This window comes from Mercenaria mercenaria, chromosome 17 (genome assembly GCF_021730395.1).
Source record: "Mercenaria mercenaria strain notata chromosome 17, MADL_Memer_1, whole genome shotgun sequence".
NCBI lineage: Eukaryota > Metazoa > Mollusca > Bivalvia > Venerida > Veneridae > Mercenaria > Mercenaria mercenaria.
The window spans coordinates 50,158,511-50,183,134 of record NC_069377.1 but is presented as its reverse complement, the minus strand read 5'-3'; the positions used below and the strand labels follow the sequence as shown (position 1 = coordinate 50,183,134).

Here is a 24,624-nt window from a genome sequence, read left to right as displayed (position 1 = left end):
GACTTCTTGACTTCTTACTTCCCTCTTCTAACTATCGCACTTCTGACTTCTAACTTCCACACTTCTGACTTCTAACTTCCTGACTTCCGACTTCCGCACTTCTGACTGCCAACTTTCCTTTTCTGGAAGTCGGAAGTAAGAAGTGTGGAAGTTGGAAGTCGGAAGTATGAAGTCAGGAAGTTGGAAGTTGGAAGTGCGGAAGTTAGAAGTCAGAAGTGTGGAAGTTAGAAATAGAAAGTCAAGAAGTTGGAAGTGAGAACTGCAAAAGTTAGAAGTCAGAAGTGGGAAGTACGGAAATCAATTGTCCCTCCAGGGCTTCCATAGCGAAGCCTACATACTATTTTTTTTGTCAAGGACTTAAATTTATTTCTTTGCATCATCACTGATTTTTATGGTCTGAATTCACACAAAGGTCATTAATAGATATTGATAAGATGACCGAGAAAAGATGTTGATCACTCGAGATAATATGTTGATAGCTCAAGATAATATGTTGATCGCTCGAGATAAGATGTTGATCGCTCGAGATAATATGTTGATCGCTCAAGATAAGATGTCGTGCGCACGAGATAAGATGTTGATCGCTCAAGATAATATGTTGATCGCTCGAGATAAGATGTTGATCGCTCAAGATAATATGTTGAACGCTCAAGATAATATGTTGATCGCTCGAGATAAGATGTTGATCGCTCAAGATAAGATGTCGTGCGCACGAAATAAGATGTTGATCGCTCAAGATGATATGTTGATCGCTCAAGATAAGATGTCGTGCGCACGAGATACGATGTTGATCGCTCAAGATAAGATGTTGATCGCTCAAGATAATATGTTGATCGCTCGAGATAAGATGTTGATCGCTCAAGATAATATGTTGATCGCTCAAGATAATATGTTGATCGCTCGAGATAAGATGTTGATCGCTCAAAATAAGATGTCGTGCGCACGAAATAAGATGTTGATCGCTCAAGATAATATGTTGATCGCTCGAGATAAGATGTTGATCGCTCAAGATAATATGGTGATCGCTCAAGATAATATGTTGATCGCTCGAGATAAGATGTTGATCGCTCAAGATAAGATGTCGTGTGCACGAGATAAGATGTTGATCGCTCAAGATAAGATGTCGTGCGCACGAAATAAGATGTTGATCGCTCAAGATATTATGTTGATCGCTCAAGATAAGATGTTTATCGCTCAAGATAAGATGTTGATCGCTCGAGATAAGATGTTGATCGCTCAAGATAAGATGTCGTGCGCACGAGATAAGATGTTGATCGCTCAAGATAATTTAATCCTAAAGAAATAATTGCATGTCCTAAACATACCACCGTAACATACCACCGTATATATATAACATATATCAATGTTAAAACTATAGTTATTAAAACATCTCACCATTTTTGTAAACCGTATCTATTAAACATCATGATAAAAACTGAAGGACATAGATGATAAACACTGTAGAACATTTTATCGTGGTTCTTTAAGACACCACATGTCCTTGTCACTCTTTAAGACATAGATCATTGAGTACAATATCCCAGTAGAAACCGAAGCAGACGTGATATATTACAACGTCAACTCTAATTGAAAAAAAAATGGATCTCTAACACAGTGTTAAGACAAAAATGTGGAAACAAGATATGGATTTTTTACAAATGATTATCAATTGTTTTAAATTCTAAAAACATTTTTCTTCTCAAACAGATTTTAGAAAAGCTTAACAAATATGTTTCCAGAGTGAGTGAGTCGGAATATACAGCTAATCGACTCAGAAAGGCTATATATTGCCGCAGAAAAGTAACATTTGAAACGTAAATTGACAACACCACGACGGGTGAGGCAGACAAATCTTTATTACCAATATAAGAAATGCCCGCATATCGAAACAGACTGACGGCAGGGAATGTGAGAAGTCTTCCCATTACAAACACTATTACTCCCGAAGAGTTACATCGGAGGGGAATGGAAGCACACTTTTGAATGAAGCAATATTTAAAGATTTCTTTTTTGGAGAGAGGTGTGCGGGGTAGAGATGTGAGGGGTGTAAATGCGTGGTGGTGGTAACAGTATACTGAAGGACAAGTAACTATTTAAAAAGAATTTAGGGGGTGGGGGGTAATGGGGGTGAAGTTTGTAATGTAGATTATTGCAGTACGCACATTGTCTTGTCATCACCTGTCTATATTCCAAGTTTCAAGTCAATACTTCTAATATATTTAAAGTTATGCTCTGGATACAAACTATGTTGGGCAGATTTGACCTTGCTGTGACCCTGACCTGTGATCTACCATCTTTGTTCATGCACTCTGAACATCGTCTCATCACAACCTACCTATTTGCCAAGTTTGAAGTCAACACCTTGAATGGTTAACAAGTCATGCTCCGAACATAGAATATGACGGATAGATTTGACCTTTGAGCTCAATTTGTGACCTTCTTGACCTTTGATCTATAAAGCCGAATCAAGTGTTCTGTACAGCTTCTCATCTACCTGTATGCCAAGTTTAAAGTCATTATCTTTATTGGTTATTAAGTTCTACTTCGGACACGAATTATGACGGACTGGCAAACGGACGCACGCACGTGACATGACATAATACGTCCCGTTTTTCCAAAATTCTATTCGCGGAAATGTTATGAAATTTTTGATTTCGCTATAGACTCTCATTGTGAAAATTTGCGTGAGGTCCAAACTTTTAGGATCAGTCTAGCAAACGATCAAGCACTCGGCCCTATCATTTTTATTTTCCTGAAGTTTCTGAGTATATTCTGAAGTGAAAAATCACGGTTTTTAAATCAAACTCTACATTGTAGAAAACATTTCGATCTGAGCGTGCAGAATTACTTAAGGGGCTATCAGAGCTTAAAAGCTAAAAACAAACTTCAAAAACTATTTCTCATGAACCTATCTTCGCACATCTTGGTCTTTAGGATCCTTCTTTAGACTTCTCTCAATTTTGCTCAATGGTTTGCTTTGTCCCTTTAATATATCTGTATTTTAAGGTATTTCCAGTTTTATCTGAAAGACAGTTATAAATTTATCTTTATAAAAAGATCTTATGTATTCTTTGCAGCAAATTCACCGAAGTAAATGAGCGCTAAAAAGCCATCGTTTCCTGAGGAGTCGTGTCTCTCAGGCGCCGTTTTACAATTATTGGTGTCCTATGCTCAATCCCACATAGAGGACCATATTAAGGTAGTGGACCCGTAATAGAGTACGTTCTTTTGAAGACTATTCAATTCCTACTATAAACTTACTTTGACTTATTTTTAGGAGGGCGTAGGTTCAAACCGCACTAGGATCAAACTTTTGTTTCTTATATTTTTTCTAGTAAGTTAAAATGTTTTCAAGACATTATTGATTTATTGTATAAAAGCGGAAATTTTTATTTGATAAGCCGTTTCTTGCTATTTAAAGTGAATTTTACCTCTAATACAGAGGAGTGCAGGGTTACATGCTGTAGAAGTTCTTTATTTTGCCTTTTCTCTTTAGTTTACATATTGAGGAAGAAATGTAGGTAGGTTTTACTTCTGCCACATGGTTATTTTTTAATGTAGAGCCTATACTAGAAAAAAATGTTCTTGACAGTTTTATTTTATGTTTTATCATTGTTTACCAATACTTTCAGGTTTCTTTTATCAAAATTATTGGTATAATGAATTCACTACGAACATTTTCTACTGTGGTTAATACCTTGAAATTTGACTCTTGAGGAAACATCATAAATTAAACAAAATTTTTTAAAAAAAAAACACGGTTAAAGTTGTTTAAAAATTGCAATACAGTGCGAAACAATAGTATCTTTAAGACTTATTTTTTTAAACATTGTGGTCCACTACCTTAATTTAACAGGCTTATTCGGATATCGACATTTTATATATAAAAAACACTCTTTTTAGATTGCTTACAATTTAGGACTTGTGTCTAGTTAGATCTGAATAATATAATGTTTTTAATCAAGCGATTTCATATTGGCATTGTTATTTGTCCAAGGGTTGTCGTTTAGGTCGAGGGCCAATACGACTGCCCGAGGACAAATAACTAGGCCAATATGAAATTGCTTGATTAATGATAATTTTATTGTTCAACTGTAACACCATAAGAATAGTTTGCGTTTCCTTATACAGCAATTATACATGTTGAAGGTTGCGTTTTAAGCATTATCATTTTAGTCGGAAAACAGAATGGGTTGTACGTAGGTATGTATGAATAATTTAGAGAGATATAGGCCTTGAAATAATCAGCAATAACTGGAACTTACCGTATAACTTTATCATGACATAACAGTATATTAGTGGTTTTAACAGACCAATCAGAGAGCTGCATTTTCGAGTACCTGCCAGTTAAAGGCCTAGATTCACTGCTATATAAGTGTCCCCCCCCCCCCCCCCCAAATCCAATATACAACTCCCATCTTATCTGCTGCTTATCAGCGATTATGTAACAGTAACTGATTAGAGGGCAATTAGCACAGCAGGGACCCCAACTAGACCATGAAGATGTGTGCAGTGGAGTTGAAAGAAATTAATTTTTCTTCAGTGAATGTGGAATGATAATAATAATTATTATTATTTTGATATCATATAGATTATAACAACTATTACTTTAATGTTATAATAATAATAATATTATTATTATTATTATTATTATTATTATTATTATATTACATATAGGATGATAAAAGATACAGTAATAATATTGAAAATAATAATGAAAATAAAACACAAATATAGTGAAAACTTCATGAGTTCTTTGTGCTGACAAAAAATTAATATAAAATTATTGTGTTCCATCTATACTCAATTTTCATTTTCAGTTTGTTGCCAAAAGTGACTTTTTTTCATGCTTTGCTTTGTAACTTTGAAATGCACATACTGTTTTCAATTTTAGACAAATGATATCTACAGTGGCAGTTTTCTGCCAGCTTTAGATGAGTGAAAGTCACATTTTTCACAATTCTCCAGACAGAATTTGAAAAAAATAAAAACTTGCATATTTCTTTAAGAAAGTTTCTCATTATTTTATTATTGTGAAAATAAGTTTCTGATTAGGGAGACGATCAAAATCCCCTTGATCAAAATCCCCTACACTGAAAAATAACAGGGTGTTACAAAATCCCCTTCATACTTTTGCAGGGGGTATCATAATCCCCACAACATTAATTGCAAGTGTCTATAATCTGTTCGGCAGTATGCAATTAAATACGATTGACTTTCATTAATTAATGTATCGCCTATAACCCGAGTCTGCGGGGTGTGAAAATACAGCAACCTTGGTACAATACACTGTCACCATGGTGATCTAACAAGGTGTCAGCGATACAAGATTCTGTGTATATATCAGTCGCCAATGCACTTTATGATAAATTGACAAGGGAATACCGCTGTATTATTCTCATTTTCAAAAAATTACGAGTTCCTACTCCCTTGGTCAGGTACAGTAAAATAGAATATACATGTATGTCAACCAATGTGAAAATATATGAACGACTACAATGATTTTGGCAGATATTTTCGTCAGTGTATTAGGAATACCGGCACTTGGTACTGTACTTTGGACTCGTCCTATTTATTTCCTCACACTAAGACGCTGAAGTTAAATCAGTTACGGAATGTAGCGTTATTACAAAATAATTCAATGATCTTTACACTTTTATTAAGCTTTATCAGATATTTTTCATAACCTCTTTAATATTCCCATGGACAAAACAGTTTATGAGTCTTGTTCTCAAATATACTCGATGAGTACTTTTTATAACGTTGCATACATTTTAAATTAAAGGATGAAGTGGAATTAGATTATGTTGTTCAGAGTCAAAGAAATATTGTCAAAGGGGAGCTTTGCAATGGCTACATTTTGTTTCCAACATTGTGTAAAAACAACATACTCCAAGCGGTAGGAAAATAATGAAACAAATAATGAAACAAATAATGCCAGCTGGAGTAACATCGTATGTTGGTCTTCCAATCTGAAATGATAAAAAGATGTCTTGTCTCGTGTTGGATGTGCTTACAGGGAAATCGTTAATAACGTATGCGTTGTTTTTAGATAGAACTGAAATACTTGAAGAGTGACATGTTTTATTGCATATGAAACATTTTTCTATTATAAATTGAGATTTTTTTGTAAAAATACATTATCTAGCATTCAAAATTCAGGTAATGATATGCCCCGTAATACTGACAGAAGTTTAATGTATGTACAAATTTAATACTAGTGATAAAATATCTACACAATGACATCTTTCATGGAATATAAATCATTATCTTTCGTTTTAGGACAAATATTATTTTATAAATGGTAAACCATATTATTTAGACAGCATATTTATTTCAGCAGAATATATGTAATTGTTATGCGCATGCCTACCGGAAGGCGAATACACGAAAAGACGAAATTGCACATTTTTCGTGTGTTCGTGTCGGCGGGTCGAAGTAACGAAAGGTCGAAAACTGCTTATTCCTCGTGTGTTCGCTTTTCGACTTTCGAGGCGAATACACGAAGTTTTGATACGCGCCAGCACAAAAAGTGATTAATACAAAAGTTGGTGTGTTCGCCTCTGAAATTTCGTTATTTCGCCTTTAATGTTTCGTTACTTCGTGTATATGCCACAAATGTCGTAAGGTGAACACACGACAAGTAAGCAGTTTTCGACATTTCGTGTGTTAGTGTCTACGACATTTCGACCCGCCGACGCGAACAGATATGCATTATTTCGACCTTTTGTGTGTTTGTTACTTCGACATTTCGCCTCGTCGACTCAAGTTCGATACGAACACACGAAATGGCAGAAATCAGCAACCATAGTCTAGAAAGAAGTTATGCATAATTACATGGTTGGAGGCATTACAGTAAAGTAAGCAGACTAGGATCTTCCTGGATATAATTAAACACTTCAGTTATCCTACTGTAAAGAAAGCGTAATAGAACCTCGCTTAAAATAAACAATATTAAACTTGCCTTCTAAGCTTGATAAAAATAAGATTGAACTTGTACCTGCGTGCTCGCGATCGCATCGTTCGATATGAACAATTTTATGGTAGTTCTGCACGTTTGGGTAAAAAAAAATAACCTTGATTACACCCTGATTTTTTAAAACTTCTTTTTACAAAATCCAGCAAACAAAAAAGATAGGGTCGTGTGCTTAATCTTTTGCTAGACTGATTTGGAAAAAAAATGGACCTCGCGATAGTTTTCATACTGGTTCGAGTCGTAAATTCGGCCACTTTTTGCGGTTTTTCATAAATATTTCTTTCGTTTTACAATTGATTTGTACAAAATTTCTTCCAAATGTGCTTTGAAACAAGCAACATTGATTGTTATCATTAACAGCCGTTTACGGTATGGTAAACAATACAACCGCACTTAAAATAACAGACAGGTTTAGCCTCCACATTTTACATTCTAGAGGTTGTAAATATTCGGCCGCCCGCCCGCTTAGCTCAGTAGGTAAGAGCGTTGGTCTACGGATCGCAGGGTCGCGAGTTCGATCCTCGGACGGGGCGTATGTTCTCCGTGACTATTTGATAAACGACATTGTGTCTGAAATCATTAGTCCTCCACCTCTGATTCATGTGGGGAAGTTGGCAGTTACTTGCGGAGAACAGGTTTGTACTGGTACAGAATCCAGGAACACTGGTTAGGCTAACTGCCCGCCGTTACATGACTGAAATACTGTTGAAAAATGGCGTTAAACCCAAAACAAACAAACAAAATATTCGGACACTTTTTAAACATAAAGTTGGTTGTATTTTCAACATTTTCTTGGAAATAAATCGATGCTACAGCCAAAATTGTTCTTTTTTCAACAAACTGCAATCAATTTTCAACAGCATACCTCGTGGGAAATATTTGCCAACAGAGATTTAAAAAGCACCTGTCATCCGTCTCACACCAGCATGACGTAGTTAAATTTTTACGTCACTGTTTATCACACATTCTAGCATAAAACTGCTGTTTTTGTAACTTTTCGGGGGTGTTTCAACAGGGAAGTAAAGAGAATCTTTTGCTCACGTGCTATTATAACACCTTTTAATATATGCGCGTTCCGTGGCAAAGCATAAACGTATTATGGCCCCAAAACGGATAATTCAAAAGGAAATGACGTTAACGTGAAAAAACAACGTAGATATGGAAATTCAATGACGTTGAGGGACAATATGATCATTTTCTTGGTTTTAACGCGTTTGATGCTAGTTAGCGCATGTTCCTTTTGTGTTATAAAGTTTAGATTTGAATTAACCCTTGCCGGGCCTCAGCATAAACGAGCACGTGCAATGACGTCACGCGTCCCGCGAGACAAAATATTTAGTTTAAACATATTTATTCCCAAAATAGAGTACATATATTTATACGTATCACATACTGTAGTGAAGACAAAACAGGAAAGGATAAGAATGAAAGACAAGTCTTATAGAATTCTTCTCCTTTGCGGACAAAATATAACTGTATGGGCATATCGAGCTTTAATCTGTAATGGGGCTAGGAATATAGTCTTAAGATATGAAAAAATAAAATAAAAATGAAAAAAAAATATATTAATCGCTGTGAATGTAAAAAATGGAAAGGGGACAATGTATATGGTAGAAGGAAAGTATTCACATAAATGTAGAGGTTAGAACAAGTCAAAAGTAGAACAGAAGAGAGAAAGAGGGAAAAAATGGGAATGTCTCAGGGTTGCTAACCAAATCTCTTACTTTCGGAAATATATGCCTGTACATGAGTAAATTTAGTCATGTTATCCTGATCAGATAGGTCTGGGTTTCCAAACAGAATAGTATCCAAGTCAATTTCGAAATTCCACAGATTATTAAGAAGATCGTTGCGACAAAGATCGAAATTTCTGCATTCAAAAAAGAAATGGAAATTAGTTTCCATCTGTCCACACTGGCATAATGGTGTAGGAGAAATACTTTTTAGATAAAGATGTTGATTCAATGCACTGCACTTAGTTCGTAGTCGTGTATGGAGCACCTGGAGATTTCTGATTCCGGTGTAGTAATAGGCTGGAGTACGCTGCTTTTTTATGCCCCCACTTTGTGGGGGGGCATATAGATTTGCTCTTGTCCGTCCGTCCGTCCTTCCGAAAAGGTTGTGTCGCGCCTAGCTCTGAAAGTATTTGACGTAGAGTCACAAAACTTTACAGGAATGTTGGTCAGCATGTGTAGTTGTGCACCTTGGGTTTCGCGTCCGGATTCATTCAGTCATGTAGAAGTTATGGCCCCTGACTTTGTAAAAATTGGTCATTTTAATGTTGTGTCGTGCCTAGCTCCAAAAGTATATGACCTAGAGTCACAAAACTTTACAGGCATGTTGGTCAGCATGTGTAGTTGTGCACCTGGGGTTTCGCGTCCGGATTCATTCAGTCATGTAGCAGTTATGGCCCCTGACTTTGTAAAAATTGGTCATTTTAATGTTGTGTCGTGCCTAGCTCCAAAAGTATATGACCTAGAGTCACAAAACTTTACAGGCATGTTGGTCAGCATGTGTAGTTGTGCACATGGGGTTTCGTGTCCGGATTCATCCAGTCATGTAGGAGTTATGGCCCCTGACTTAATAAAAAATTGGTCATTTTAATGTTGTGTCGCGCGTAGCCCCAAAAGTATTTGACCTAGAATCACCAAAGTTTACAGGAATGTTGGTCAGCATGTGTAGTTGTGCACCTGGGATTTCGCATCCGGATTCATTCAGTATTGTAGGAGTTCTGGCCCCTGACTAATGTCATGTAGTGGGGGCATCTGTGTCCCATGGACACATTTCTAGTTTTATTTACATTACTTTTAAATGATGAAAGTGTTTCAGAATTACGGATATCTGGTCTCAATAAATTCCAATCACGTACAACGGAAGGCAAAAAAGAATTGAAATATAAAGATGTTCTTGTAGGTACACCATGGATATTTTCAGAGTTTCTTAGGTTGTAGCGAGTATCACCAGAGTCAGGGACTAGAGAAGATAGATATGCTGGAGTCAAATTAGATTTCATTTTAAAGAACATAAGAAGTCGATGTTTGTAACGTCTATCGGAAAGTGGCTCCCAGGGTACTTCTCTCTTTAGGTTTTCCAAGGAAACAAGTTTGGTAGCTCCGGAGACTATTCGAGCACATTCATTTTGAATTTTGTCGAGTTGATCCATTTCATACTTTGTACAGTTACCCCACACCACGTTGCATATTCGAGTATTGGCCTTATGAAAGAAATATATATAGTTTCAAGGAAGCGACGGTCAAGTGAGAATTTCAATTTACGCATTACATTAACTCTCTTCCAAGCTTTTGCTACAATGTAGTTGATAAGAGAATGCCAGCAACAATCATTTGACAGGAATACACCAAGATGTTTATGTTCGAGTACCTCTGGAATATTCTGGTTAAACGTTCGAAGAGGAGGGTGTAGTTGAAAGTTTCGTTTTCTTGAAATTAAAAGCGCTTGTGATTTGGAGGGATTAAATTTAACAAGCCATTTATCTGCCCAAGATGAAATTGTTTGGATATCAGACTGGAGAAGATTTGCTGCAATGTCCGGTTGCTGAACTATAATGTAAAGACTTGTGTCACCAGCAAACAGGTTGATGCATGATCTGATTTCATCAACAATGTCATTGATAAAGATAAGGAAAAGAAGAGGCCCGAGAATTGAACCTTGTGGAACTCCAGCTTTGAGAAAAGCCCAGTTCGATTTGACACCTGGCAGTACAACACGTTGACGTCTATGTAAGAGATAATCCTGAAACCACATATGAAGAGAACCTGAGATTCCTGCGTATTTTAATTTACATAGTAATCCTTTGTGCCAGACTTTGTCAAAGGCCTTACTTATATCGAAAAATACCGCTCGAACCTCTAGACCGTTATCTAGAGCTTTACAGAGAGTATCGTATATGAAAACAAGATGATTAACTGTGGAGTCACCCGGAATGAAACCAGACTGTACAGGAGTTAGAAAGCGAGAATCGTGAAGATGGTTATAAACATGCTTGAAAATAAGGCGTTCGAGAACTTTTTCAGTAGTGTTTAAGAGTGATATTGCACGATAGTTATTTGGAAGAGTGGCATCATCTTTCTTGAAGATTGCGCTAACATGGGCTTCTTTCCATGTGACTGGAACAGTAGAAGATTGAAGTGAAACATTGAAAAGGTCACAAAGAGGAAAAGATAGTTCATGTGAAGCCTCCAGAAGAATTCTGTTACTTATACCATCAGGACCTGCGGCCTTGTGAACTGGTAGAGACTTCAAGACATCTTCAGCTTCTGCCGGAGAGAGATGAATTTCATTTAAAATAGTGGTAGAATTCGTTGGACCAGGATTAGGTATCTCTATATTTTCGTCATCAATGTATGTCTGCTCTTGAAAGTAATCATTTAAAAGATAAGCTTTTTCAAAATCAGAAGACGTAGTTTGTCGAGTGTTGGAGTTATATAGTGGAGGAATAACATTGTTGTTCGTTCTAGAGATGAAGGATTTTAAGGTAGTCCACCAATCTTTTGAAGAGAATGATCCGTTTTTAAGTTTGTCTGAAAGTTTGATGAAGTATTGTGATTTGGCTTCACGAATGAGCAAAACAGTTTCATTTCGGACTTGTCGAAATTTATGCCAGTGTTTAGGTGAGTTTGTTCTCTTAGCTTTTCTGTAGATACGCTTACGCTTTCGTATGTTCTTCCTTATATTATTGTTCATCCAAGGGACGTCTGAGGGTCTAATTGTGACATTTTTATTACAAATATTTACTATTTAAAGTACACAACTTACGGGAAGGACAACTTTTTTTCTACTCACCTCTACTTGTTGTTTTTTGCCGACTTTGTTGCTAACGCAAGTGCTTGTGATGACACAGATGCGTTCTCAAGCATCTGGCTTGAAAAAAAAGCTTTAAAGTGGGTGGCCGAATATTTACGACCTGGTCGAATTTACGACTCGAACCAGTAATGAAACCTTTCTCAAATCACAATTTTCATAAAATTTTCTATTATGATAATAGATTTTTTATACAATGTAGATTTTGATGAAACTTCTCACAGTCGTTGATAAATATATGGCTTTTAATGTGGTGAAATAACATGAATAGACCTTTTTACACAAACTATTGCTTGCTATGCTATTTCACGGATGTTTTCATTTTAACGCGCATGCACGCTTTACGTGTGGCAAAAGAACGCTCAAAGATAAGAAAACCTACATAAAAATATCATTATATTACGAATTGTTTTGCTGCTATAAAGATGATTGATTTCAGTCAAGTAATTTATTATACAGTATGCTTTGATTAAAGATATGCATGTTATTAATTATATGTTACCTGAAAAGCCCGCTTTATTCTTATTTTCGTCAGAAAAGAACAAACATTTCCAGTCTATTTCCACACATCATACAAATATAAAGCTTGTTCCTTACATTTAAAAATGTCATATTTTCTTTCATTTTATCTATTTTTTTCCACAACTTCAAATAGTTGTTGTATATATTTTTCTCCAATTTGAATGACATCTACATACTTAGGGTCGCGGCTCCATGTCACTGAAGTTGCTGTTTTAAGTAATATATGTAACTACAATGTATTATGCAAATGACAAGATAAAACATAGGTCAACTAGGTAATAAAGACCCTAACTCAATTTCGATGGTGTCCCCTTATTAGAGCGGATCATAAAAGTTACTGAAGCATATAAGATGGCTTTGATGTGACATACTTTAATACATTCGGTCATCAATGCCATAACAAGAACGCACTCGGATTAATATATCACGTGGCGGAGCTGTTTTATGAATAACCATTTCACGTGATATCTAGTATCTAAAATTAATAAGAATATCATTTGGAACTTTAACGGACATTTCCTTTTATAACGATGAAAGTGTAACTATAAAAAATCTAAATTTGTAAGATATGAATCAAATCAAGGACTATAACTACATACTGAAGGTAAATTCATAATACAAATTTCTATTTCTTTTATCTCTTATGTTTACATGTTGGATCATTTTCATATCGGAAATGTATTGTGCGCACTCATTAGCCGTAAATCAATAGAAAATTATGATAGACTTGAATTCCGCAAAGAATAGGAACATCGATTAACAACAGATAAAGAATGCAAGTAGAACACCTCTCCCCGCTACCCTCTCTATTAAGTCTGACCACTGCATTCACCATCCGAACCACTTTGATATTGCCAGATAAAAACTTTCAAATTCAAAGAAGCGATAGAAATAAAAACAATAACAATTTTAAGATGATTTTTTTTTTGAATACGGAATGAATTGATCCCCATTTTGGTATAATTGGATACAAAATCAAAGGTTGAACTTTGTTAACTGAACATTTTATTTTAAACTTCATTAGTTAAAGTATATCAGCTGTGGGTTTGCAAAGATCTATATATATTTTCCCTTGTCTTGCGATGGATGTTTACTACAAAACAAACTAATTATTGATGCAATAGATTGAAATGCAATATACATGTAACTTTAACGTATTGTGCGGTCATGTCTTTTTGCCCTACGTAGAGTGCGCATGGTCCGTGTGCTTGTTTTTTGAGATATTTGTTCATTATTAAAATGATTCACACATTTCCAGCTGTTTTCAAGATATGTTTTTAATTATTTAGCATGTCAGATGTTTTAATTATATATTTTAACTTTAGACAGATAGTTACTTTGTCATTGTAAAAAAGTTATCACGGGTTGCCATAAATTGCAGAACTCACAATAAGGACAAGTTCAAGCATAAGTAGTCTAGAAAACAACACTAAGCATGTCCTTTGATTCAAACATATTCATAGCACTAGCAGTGTATAATCTTCGTTAACATAAACAAAACAACTTACTCCACAATAAGGACAGCGTCCTTGCACAAGCTGAGCAGGTTTCCCATCGACATAAATAACATTGGATGTAGGCGAAACCTGCGAGGTTATTTCACATCCTGTACTAGTACCATTAACATCATCCTGACCTATTTAAGAAAGACAAAACATAGTTTAACTAGCTGTGTGTTCACAGTGCACAGGTGCCTCCAGTTCCTGTCTCTATACGACCATATGTTATTTGTTAACAATGCAAATCTACATAAACTATTACAAGCTATCACAATACCATGAGCTGGGATGTGAGTAAAAGAGAGAAGTGTGGAAGGTGGGGGAGGTTGGTGTATCGATACTACAAAATCATTAAGGAACACAAGACAAAACGTTCCATACTGGTTTTTAACAAATCATTAAACTTTGTGATATTTTCTGATGTCAAACTGACATTTTATATCAATAAAAAATAATGGAATGTTTCATTATTAATATTTAAATATGGTTGATGCAAAACGTACCTGACATAATGTTTGTTCTTTGTGCCGTCTTTCTTACCTATGAATCAGAAAACACCGTTTTGTTAAAGTGATTTTATAACATTTTATAACATTTTATAACACAGTTTGCATACGACGAATATTCCACTTTACGAGGTGAATATTGTACGGTGCCCCTAAAGTGATATGTTACGCACTTTTTTTCCACTTAGGTAATGTGAGACTTTTTTTATTTCGTTTAAACGAAATAACTAATTCGTTTAAACGAAATGAAATGAAATGATTTCGTTTAAATGAAAAAGTTATTTCGTTTAAACGAAATGATTTCGATTAAACGAATTAATTGTTTCGTTTAAACGAAATCATTTCGTTTAAACGCAATAACATTTCGTAAAAACGAAATAACTAATTCGTTTAAACGAAATAACATTTCGTAAAAATGAAATGATTTCGTTTAATCGAAATAACTATTACGTTTAAACGAAATCATCATTTCGCTTAAACGAAATAACATTTCGTAAAAACGAAATAACTAATTCGTTTAAACGAAATAATTTCGTTTAAACGAAATAACATTTCGTAAAAATGAAATGATTTCGTTTAAACGAAATAGTTATTTCGTTAAAACGAAATGATTTCGTTTAAACGAAATAAAAAAGTCTCACATTACCTAAGTGGAAAAAAAGTGCGTAACATGTCACTTTAGGGGCACCGTAATATCGGTTTTATCCTCTCTTTTTTATGACATACATGACCGAAAATGGAATGCAAGACGCCGAACAGGTATATATTATCAGTACGCTTTTATATGGACTCAGTGTTGTCACATTTTCTGGTCCTTTGGGATCATGGAGTACAGTCAATCGTACTGTAACAAGAGTTCCGCTTAAGCCGGTGCTAGGGGACCTGAGAGGTGTTACATATTTCGTTACCTCTTTGTTGCATTCTGTGCTTCCAAACGATCTTCTAACAGATTATATTGTATAGTTTTAAACAGGAAGCAGCTACATGTACAGAACATATATACGAGTAAACGAATACAATATTCTATAACTCCTTGTCAAATAATGTAACAAAAGTGGCCTTTAATGTTTTCTATAACCTGTTTCAGTGTATTTGGCATGTCAGTTTTGTTTGTCGTCCACTTCCCTTGTTCCGCTCAAAGTAGTTCCCTTTGTACACTTACTTGTCTATATCATTACAATGTTCTTTGATTTTACCATATTTTCATTATTCACTATGCTCTAAAGCGTTGTTGCCTTAAAATATATGCTTTGCAACAGTCACGTTAAGAATTGAGATTAGATTGTTTATCTGACGGACAATTTAAAAAAAATAACTTGCAAAAAAGTCGACCGCTTGAAAACAATCTCTGAACTATTAATCTTCACGCAAATTCTAAATTATCTTAGTATTTCACTTTTTCTAACTCCTGTTTAATCTGGATTCGTTCCAGGCGACTCCACCTTTAGCAAGTGTGTCTAAGTACGGTGAGATTGTTTACAGCCGCCAATGTGCGTGAAATTAGCCAGAGCAGCCAGAGTAGCCAGAGCTCAGCCAGAGTTCAGCCAGAGTTTAGCCAGAGTAGCCAGAGAAGTCAGAACTCTGGTTACTCTGGTTAGCCAGAGTAGCCAGAGTAGCCAGAGTTCAGCCAGAGTAGCCAGAGTTCAGCCAGAGAAGTCTAACTCTGGTTACTCTGGCTGGACAGAGTTCAGCCAGAGTAGCCAGAGTTCAGCAAGAGTAGCCAGAGTTCATCCAGTATCCAGAACTCTGGTTACTCTGGCTGGCCAGAGTAGCCAGAATTCAGAGTAGGCAGAGTTTCTAGATTTTTAACATGTTCTGGCTACTCTGGTCAGCGAAAGTAGCCACAGTAGCCCGAGTCACCAGGATATCATTTACTCTGGTTACTCTGGCTGTTTCTAACAGAGTAGCCAGAGTTCAGCCAGAGTAGCCGGAGTTTCTAGGATTTTAACATGTTCAGGCTACTCTGGTCAGCCAGAGTAGCCAGAGTAACCAGGTCCCGTGTTCGCAAAATATTTTCAATCTCCAGTCTAAATAGCATATTTAAAACTGAATTTCAAGTTAATAAACTATTTTCAAGTGGTTAAGTAAAGTAGCTCTGGTTAATCTGGCTGGCCAGAGTAGCCAGAGTTTCTAGGGTTTTAACATTTTCTGGCTACTCTTAGATGAAATACCGTTATTAAGCCGCTTTAAGTGTATTTGTTCACATGTTAACACTTTGTCAACTTCCACAACTTTAAAATGAAAATTTCAGGAATTGGTTGCTGTTAACAAGTATGAAAAATTTATTCTCCAATTTCTTCATATTATGTCTTCAAGTTAATTTATATGGAATTCACAGCAATTGTTTATGATATCAATATAAGCAAAAGGACCCATATGGTCCTGAATAAGGTCCTGAATCGCTTACCTGGACCTTGTGGGTTATGACAGTCATAGGAAAAATTCACAATTTGTATTTGTTAACTCTAAATTCTGGGCATTCTGGAAATTTTAAACTTATATTGTATAAGATTAGAAGAATATTGATAATCCACAGAGAGAGACTAATATTGCCCTGGGAATGGTGATTCAATCAAGTTTGAAAGACCTCCATTATAAATTTTGCTAATTTACATGCAAAGTATTTCAGCTCTTACCCTTGTGGCTCTGAAATAGATTTTTGCTATTTAAGTATATCATGTTTTTTTCGATACAAAACTTAAGTAGGAACCATTTTGACTCTAGGGTATTGATTTGAACATATAAAATATCTTAACTCTTGTCATTGCAATTCTTTTGAGAAGATTTTAAAAGATTTTCCTGTAAGAAAACCTCACCTTGTCACTAGTGATGGGCCAACAATCGGCGACAATCGAATAATCGTCGGCGTTGCATTCATGAGCTCGATCGCCGACTTCATTTTTCCCTGGCTGATTAATTACTTGGCACCCTAAAACGGATAATTTAGTTGTTTCTGATCTTTTTCATTCTGGTATTTACGGTTCTTTGGGCAATTACGCAAAGGGAAACTACTCTAAAAATGGCTTCCTCCAAAGTCTCGAAAGAAATTGAGGTCATCTCTGATCACCCAGATTTTGAAAGATATATGGCTTAAACAAAATTAAGCCGGGAAAACCATCATCCTAAACTCTTGATATTAGTATGGCAGTATGTATAGCATGCCGTAAGACGTACGCAAGCATATAAGCAAAAGTATTTTCAATTTTTGATGTTGTGTTATTGAAATCATTCCAGTCGTTAACTAGGAATTAATAAATCATTAATACATGTACCTTTTTTGCGCCAGATATTTTTAATTTAATAACACAATATCATTGGATAAGTATCTGGTGAAATTAAGACGAGTACCTGATTTGAAGTTTGCTATCTTCACAAATATTTTACTTTTATGCTGTTAACTTACTCGTGTTTATGAAAGGATACAATAGAAATAGGATATTTGATGTATGTGTGGTTCATTTCTTAAGTAATGACATAAAACATACACTGTGAGGTGGATTATAGATATGCAACTAGAGTAACCGATTATCCGATTATATCCGATTAATCAAATCGGTTGGCATGTCCGATTATGCCGATTAATCGATTGGCAAATAGGTGAAAGGTCAGTAATTCAAATCCTTCTTTGTTTCATATAAAAAACGACAACTTCAGGTCGTCTTTACGTATCTTTAGAGAATATCACTTTTTCCTACACCTATTTTTCATGGAAGTTCTATCACAAATTAACGAAAAAATGATAAGAAAATAGGGGGTTATGTAGTTCCTAGTGAAATGCCAGTCAGTTGTGGTCTGCTACCCTAAAAATGGCGCATATTTGCTCTCGTCTGCGCAATAAACACCTTCTTCCGGTTTCGATCTGCAGAACTTGCCATTTGGGGTGTATGAACATGAAAACCATCTCATTTCATGCAGAATGTATTCTAGTAGTGAAAAATGGTGATTAAAGCACTCGTTCTACACGAATTTGCTCAAAAAATTGGAAAATTAGGATCTATTTATTATGGACTTCTTTCACCACGGAAGCACATTTTCGACCGAATTACTGACCTTATTCCTCTAACCGATTTGCCCATCACTACTTGTCACACAGTGACACGAGCTAAAAACATCAAGTATAGTGAATTAGGGTCATTCAATATATAATGGTAACTATTAAATATTATTTAATCTGACTTAGCCTTACCTATCAATTTTGTTCAGTAATGTAAATTGACTTTTCACCACTTTCACACTGTTATGTACGGCGTTCCGTTTGGACAATCGTGACTTTTATTTAATACTAATCCGCGATGCACGATGGTACGATGATACACTTGATACATATAAAACACTAAAAAATCAAACCTGAGAGTACCAAAAGGGTCATTTCGCAGTAGGTATTACAGTATTTTGTCTGGCTATTCTGGCTAGCCAGGGTAGCTAGAACCAATGGACATCTCGGAAATTCTGGCTGTTCTGGCTAGCCAAAGTAGCCAGAGCAATTGACATCCTGGAAAGAAGCTGGAGAACCTTAGAACAGATAGCATCTGCATTTGCCCTGTGCAAACTAGAAATTGCAAGAAAACATGTATTACTTGTAGCAAAATCAAATACATCATAGTCAAGTGATCTAATATACACAATCAGATTCTGTGAAACAGACGTGTCTGTAGATTCGTCAAACATAAGTGAGAACTTTGGTGACTTCAGCAACTTCTGTTGTAGATTCTCGACTAAAACCCCAGCCAGCGCCTCCTGGAACTCACCAATACTACTGTGATGCTCATATGTTGTGTGGGCATCCACTTTAAGGTCACTGATCTGTGAGACTCCCTGGAAAGCAAAAAATGTCTTATTTAACTATTTGTCCCTAATTACAGGAAAAAGTATAATTAATTATAGACATTTATCACAGTGGTTACCTTGATGTTACTTGCAATACAATTTTGAGGTCAGTTTAACACATTAATTTTAACAGATTACTTACAATGCCAATTATTACATGATTTCTTTCATTTAAAGATACATGTTCCATTCCCAGGCTTATGGTTGTGAATTCAAGTAAAGTCATGTCAACAGTTCAACAAATATATATTACAACCTAATACAAGACAAAAATCATGTAAATTGTTTTTCCTAAAGATACATACACAAAACAATTTTACAGATTAGATTTTTGAATATTTAATATTTACAAAACATACCTGTTTCAGACATAGACCAAAAATCATGTTAATTGTTTTATCCAATGATACACACACAAAAACAATTTTACAGATTAGATTTTTGAAATAAACATATTTACTTAACATACCTGTTTCAGACAGAGATTGTTCAACTCGGGAACCATGGAGTTGGCAAGATCATTTTTCGCTGCAAAATATACATTCTTTAGCGCAGCAGTGATAGCAGCTTCGCTCTTCCCAAGCGCAGTCTGTTGGGCCATTTTCATATTTGAGGACAACTTCTTTGCTGACAAGCAGTCTGTATGGTCTGAAAAAGAAAGCAAAAAAAAAAATTCTATGAGAATTGCATCTGGAATAGGAAACAAAGTTGCAAATAAAATCTCAGCATGGTGTCTGATCCATACAGGCAGACGTAGATCAACTGATTGCAAATGCACTATATTGATTTGTGCATGTCAGGGCACATATTTAAATGCATAACAGACAGACTGAAGTGCAACATACATACATGTAGTTATGGCTAACACATTTACTTTGGTCTTTTAAACAAGCGACTTTCAACTTGAGCAATTGTAATTACATGTACAAAACTCTTAATAAACTATTAACAATACCTTTGCTTCTAGCATGCTTGGTGACAGCATCTTTCTTCATGACTGGGCACCCAGAAGTGAATGTATTTGATTTACTGTGCTTCTTACAAAGGTTGCAGTACATGCATTTAGTTTCAGAATCAAACGTTAACCAAGCATTGCCAGATTTCCAACTATCCAAAAAAGATCTTTCTGTTTTTGATTTTTTAGCAGGAGGATAAATGCCAGAGTCATTTTACGTTTTGATGCCATGTTTTTCAATTTCAAGCAGAAATGAAATAAGCAAGGAACATCAGTATATATAACTTCAATAATTTACTCGATAATTTGCTCACCAATAAATTACCGATTATCATTATGACAAATAAAGTCAATTACCGAAATTATTTAGAGACAACCACCAACGGTTCCTTTGATTTTGTTTACCGACCCTGTACAAATCAAACTACTCGATAATCTCTTGAAAGGCGCCGCCTGTGATCTTCATTACATTCGACCGCTGTTTGTTTAACGATTATCCGCAATCATAGTCAGTTGAGGTCACAATAGCCTAAATAGTTTCCCCTATATATTCTATATAAATCTGACCTTTTTCAAAGAGCTACCAAACATAGCTAGACCCATTTCAGAGAACAAATCCTTACCTCATTTTAAAGAGTTATGATAAAACTGATATAAAATGAAGAGAAAAGTAGGGGTCATGTATCTTCTAAGAGAGATTTCTCTGGTCACATTTACTTACTGTAAACTGACATCAAAATCACACTGCTGTGACCTGGAAGTACTACTCATACTAAAATTGAGCTTGACTTCACCAAATACAACCTGCTCTCCCATTTTTCCTACCAAAATGTCAACAATACATCAACAATGAAATTTAAACAAAAACAAGCCTCAATTTAGACCTCTGTTGCCATGCCAAGTGAAAAATTAGTGATCAAATACCTGGCAGCCATTACGCGACTAGACCAGATGGCTCCCACGCTGGTTCCTTTAGTTTAGTTAGGCCTTGACGAAGGTGTCATCCTTTTAATTGCCACACAGCTGACAAACTGCGACCATGACCCGCTTCTAAAAATACACAATCAAGTAGACTGTGCCCAACAATTATCTCTCGCTGGAGCGCCTTCGGCAATGTATTGGAAAATCAGTCACGCGATATTTCAAAGCGAGGTCGAAAACTACCAATCTTGTCTATTTTTAGTACGTAGGTTTTCCCCAAAAGTCCAAAGTCATACTTTTTGACGATTTTCGCCAATCGGAATTTTCTTGAGCCAATTTTCGTTTTCTTGAGCCAATGGCTCAATTGGCGAATGCCAGCGCGAGCCCTGTCAGGTTACTCGGCTACTCCGGCCAGCCAGAGTAACCAGATTTCTGGCTACTCTGGCTGAACTCTGGCTATTCTGGCCAGCCAGAGTAACCAGAGTTCTGGCTACTCTGGCTAAACTCTGGCTAGCCATAGTGACCAGAGTTCTGGCTTCTCTGGCTACTCTAAAAAGCCACATGAAAATAGTTATTAACTTGAAATTCAGTTTTAAACATGCTATTTAGATAAAAATGTCATATGAGTCGCGCCATGAGAAAACCAACGTAGTGGGTTTGAGACCAGAATGGATCCGCACAGGCTGGTCAGGATCCGTGCTGTTTTCTAACAGTTTCTCTTTGAGTGTGTGTTGCGTTTGTTTATAGTCGCCACCGGTTGATACCATATGGGCGACTGGTACTCCAATTAGTATTCCCTCCTCCTTCGACTTCGTGTTTTCTTCGCTCCCGTTAATTAATCATCACAATTATGTGGACTACAATTATGTTTTCTTCTTATGTTAGTGTCTACGTAGTTATGTTGAAGCTGCGTTGTTATGTTGATACTGCGTTGTTATGTTGATACTGCGTTGTTATGTTGAATCTGCGTTGTTATTTTGTGTCTGTATGGTTTTCTTTCTACAATTCTGCCATCCATTTGCTGCTATACAAAACGTCCGGTCATCCGGTCTGCATCCCGCCGTTGTGATCTATGGTAGGCCTCGGTCGTCCACATCATCAGCCGTCTTTGGTGCCATATCCTCAGAGATGGTAATCCGGCATAGTGTTGGTAGACTCCAACTCACCAAGCCCTCGAGACCGGGGCGCGGATCTGGGTACATGAACGCCCGTCGAGCGTGTCCCTGGCGATCGTCCATATGTCCCGCCATCTTCCCTTTATGTGCCACTACCGAGGTCCTGGAGTGTTGGCGTCTATCCTCGCCTATGAACCAGCTGAAGACTTAGAAACGCTCGAATCCCAGTTGAGTCGACAGGCTTCTGGTCTTTTTAAACAAATTTGTCAGCCGGGTAGTATCGGGCCTGCCTCGGCACCTTTGAAGATTTGGTGTCCAGCACCGATGCAAAGAGGTTAAAAATCACGTAAGTCATCATCGATGTCCGAGTATTGAAGTCAAGTCCCTGTTGGATGCAAACTCCTCTGGTTCTCAAGTCGTGGCGCGGCTCACCATGTACACCATCGACGAATATGTTGTACACATCGGCAGGATGCATTCCGGATGATTGCTGTTCCCTCTTTACGGCCACACTCCCCGGATTTAGTCATGTGACGCTATCTAGGTCGACAATGTACAGACAATATACATGACCCAGTTAGCGCCATATGTGCCCTCTCCACGACGTGCACGTACCGGGGAGCTCGGAGAAGAACAGTTTCTCCAAGTCCAATACGCTTTAAAAGCGGATGCGCAGGGTGGTCTGGATCCATACTGGCCGCAAAGCAACTATGTTTGTTTTCGCGTGGCACGGCTCAATTATTCGATTTCATAATCAAATTCAGCTAAGATTGAAAAACTTTTGTGAACATGGGACCTGGTTACTCTGGCTACTCTGGCTGACCAGAGTAGCAAAACGTGTTAAAATCCTAGAAACTCTGGCTACTTTGTCCAGCCAAAGTAACCAGAGCAAATGAAAATGAAATCCTGGTGACTCGGGCTACTCCGGATACTCTGGCTGACCAGTGTAGTCAGAACATGTTAAAATCCTAGAAATCTTGCTGCTATGGCTGAACTCTGGCTACTCTGGCCAGCCAGAGTAATAAGAGTTCTAGCTACTCTGGCTACTCATGAGTAACCAGAGTTCTGGCTACTCTGGCTACTCTAAATAGCCACTTGAAAATAGTAATTTACTTGAAATTCAGTTTAAAAATGCTATTTAGATAGAAATGATATTAAGTTTCATAATCAAACTCAGCTAAGACGGAAAATGTTTTGTGAACCAGGTTACTCTGACTACTCTTAAAATCCTAGAAACTCTGGCTACTCTGGCCAGCCAGACTAACCAGAGCAAAAAAAAAATCCAAGTGACTCGGGCTATTCAGGATACTATGGCTGACCAGAGTAGCCAGAACATTTTAACATCCTAGAAACTCTGGCTTTTCTTGCTGAACTCTGGCTACTCTGGCCAGCCAGAGTAACCAGAGTTATGACTTGTCTGGCTGAACTCTGGCTACTCTGGCCAGCCAGAGTAAACAGAGTTATGACTTCTCTGGCTGAACTCTGGCTTCTCTGGCTAAACTCTGGCTAGCTGGCGTAACCAGAGGTCTGACTTCTCTGGCTAAACTATGGCTGAACTCTGGCTACTCTGGCTAAAATCTGGCTGAACTCTGGCTACTCTGGCTGCTCTGGCTAATTTCACGGACATCAGCCGCCAACATTTTTAAATTTCTTGTGCAAAGTTATTAATGTTCCTTTCAATATGATCAATATCTAACCGTCATACGGGTAATAATTAAACCTATTAAAATCAGATGTATCTCTAGTGAAGATCAATAGTACTGTACTATAGTTTTTACTAGTTAACTTCTACCTTGTATTTGATTTAGAAGAAAATGTTACTTTTAAAATATATCAAAGCTGTAAAATGTTACGTACCAAATTTGCAATATTATCCTTGAGTATTATTTTCCTATTAACAAAAGTTTCTTTGCTAGCATGAAAAAGTCTGTGCAGATTTTGACAATTAGCAAAATTGCAACAATGATCAATAATTTAAATTGTGAAGAAGTTAGCATTGTGTTGTATTCAAATTCAAATGCATAAGATCATAAAACATTATATAAAACTAATGCAATAATAATGTAAATAATAACCAATCTAGAACATATTTAATTTAAGATGTTTATACTATTCTTATCAAAGCATTTTAATCTATGTTTGCTATTGTATACATTTGAAACACAAGGTTTGTGTTTGTTTGGGGTTAAGCACCGTTTTTTCAACAGTATTTCAGTTATGTAACGGCGGGCAGTTAACCTAATCAGTGTACCACTACTAGTCTGTACTCCGCAAGTAACTGCCAACTTCTCCACATTTAAGAACTATTTAGTCTGCTTAAAAATGAAGCAAAATATCGAAAAAGCTTCACGTTTTGTTGTTTTCATGGTTGTTTAAATACGCATCATTTAAGCTATATAACCACTAGTTGACTAGAAACACATTGATTAACTCTCTGCATGGTCATTTTTCTTTCTTTTTTTTTTTTTTTTTGCAGTTCTGT

At 36.4% G+C, this 24,624-nt stretch overlaps 1 protein-coding gene across 5 annotated transcripts in view; it reads right to left on the bottom strand.

Annotated features, from left to right (window-relative positions):
• The window catches only part of LOC123537389 (uncharacterized), a 47,605-nt gene extending 23,407 nt beyond the window's left edge, over positions 1-24,198 (bottom strand). Inside the window, exons 1-7 of one of the 5 annotated variants that reach the window (XM_045321087.2) lie at positions 24,000-24,165; positions 19,621-19,799; positions 19,073-19,139; positions 17,141-17,253; positions 14,322-14,358; positions 13,828-13,955; positions 5,643-5,972 (exon numbers count right to left, since the gene is read on the bottom strand). In XM_045321087.2, the coding sequence (XP_045177022.1) occupies positions 5,832-5,972; positions 13,828-13,955; positions 14,322-14,358; positions 17,141-17,253; positions 19,073-19,139; positions 19,621-19,758 (624 nt within the window). In that variant the 5' untranslated portion in view covers positions 19,759-19,799; positions 24,000-24,165 and the 3' untranslated portion in view covers positions 5,643-5,831. Of the gene's footprint in view, positions 1-5,642; positions 5,973-13,827; positions 13,956-14,321; positions 14,359-17,140; positions 17,254-18,477; positions 19,140-19,620; positions 19,800-21,030; positions 21,411-23,999 lie in introns of those variants that run through there. The other 4 variants (XM_045321088.2, XM_053528138.1, XR_008368032.1 and 1 more) reach the window with 4 other exon arrangements.
• Between the last annotated feature and the right edge of the window lie 426 nt (positions 24,199-24,624).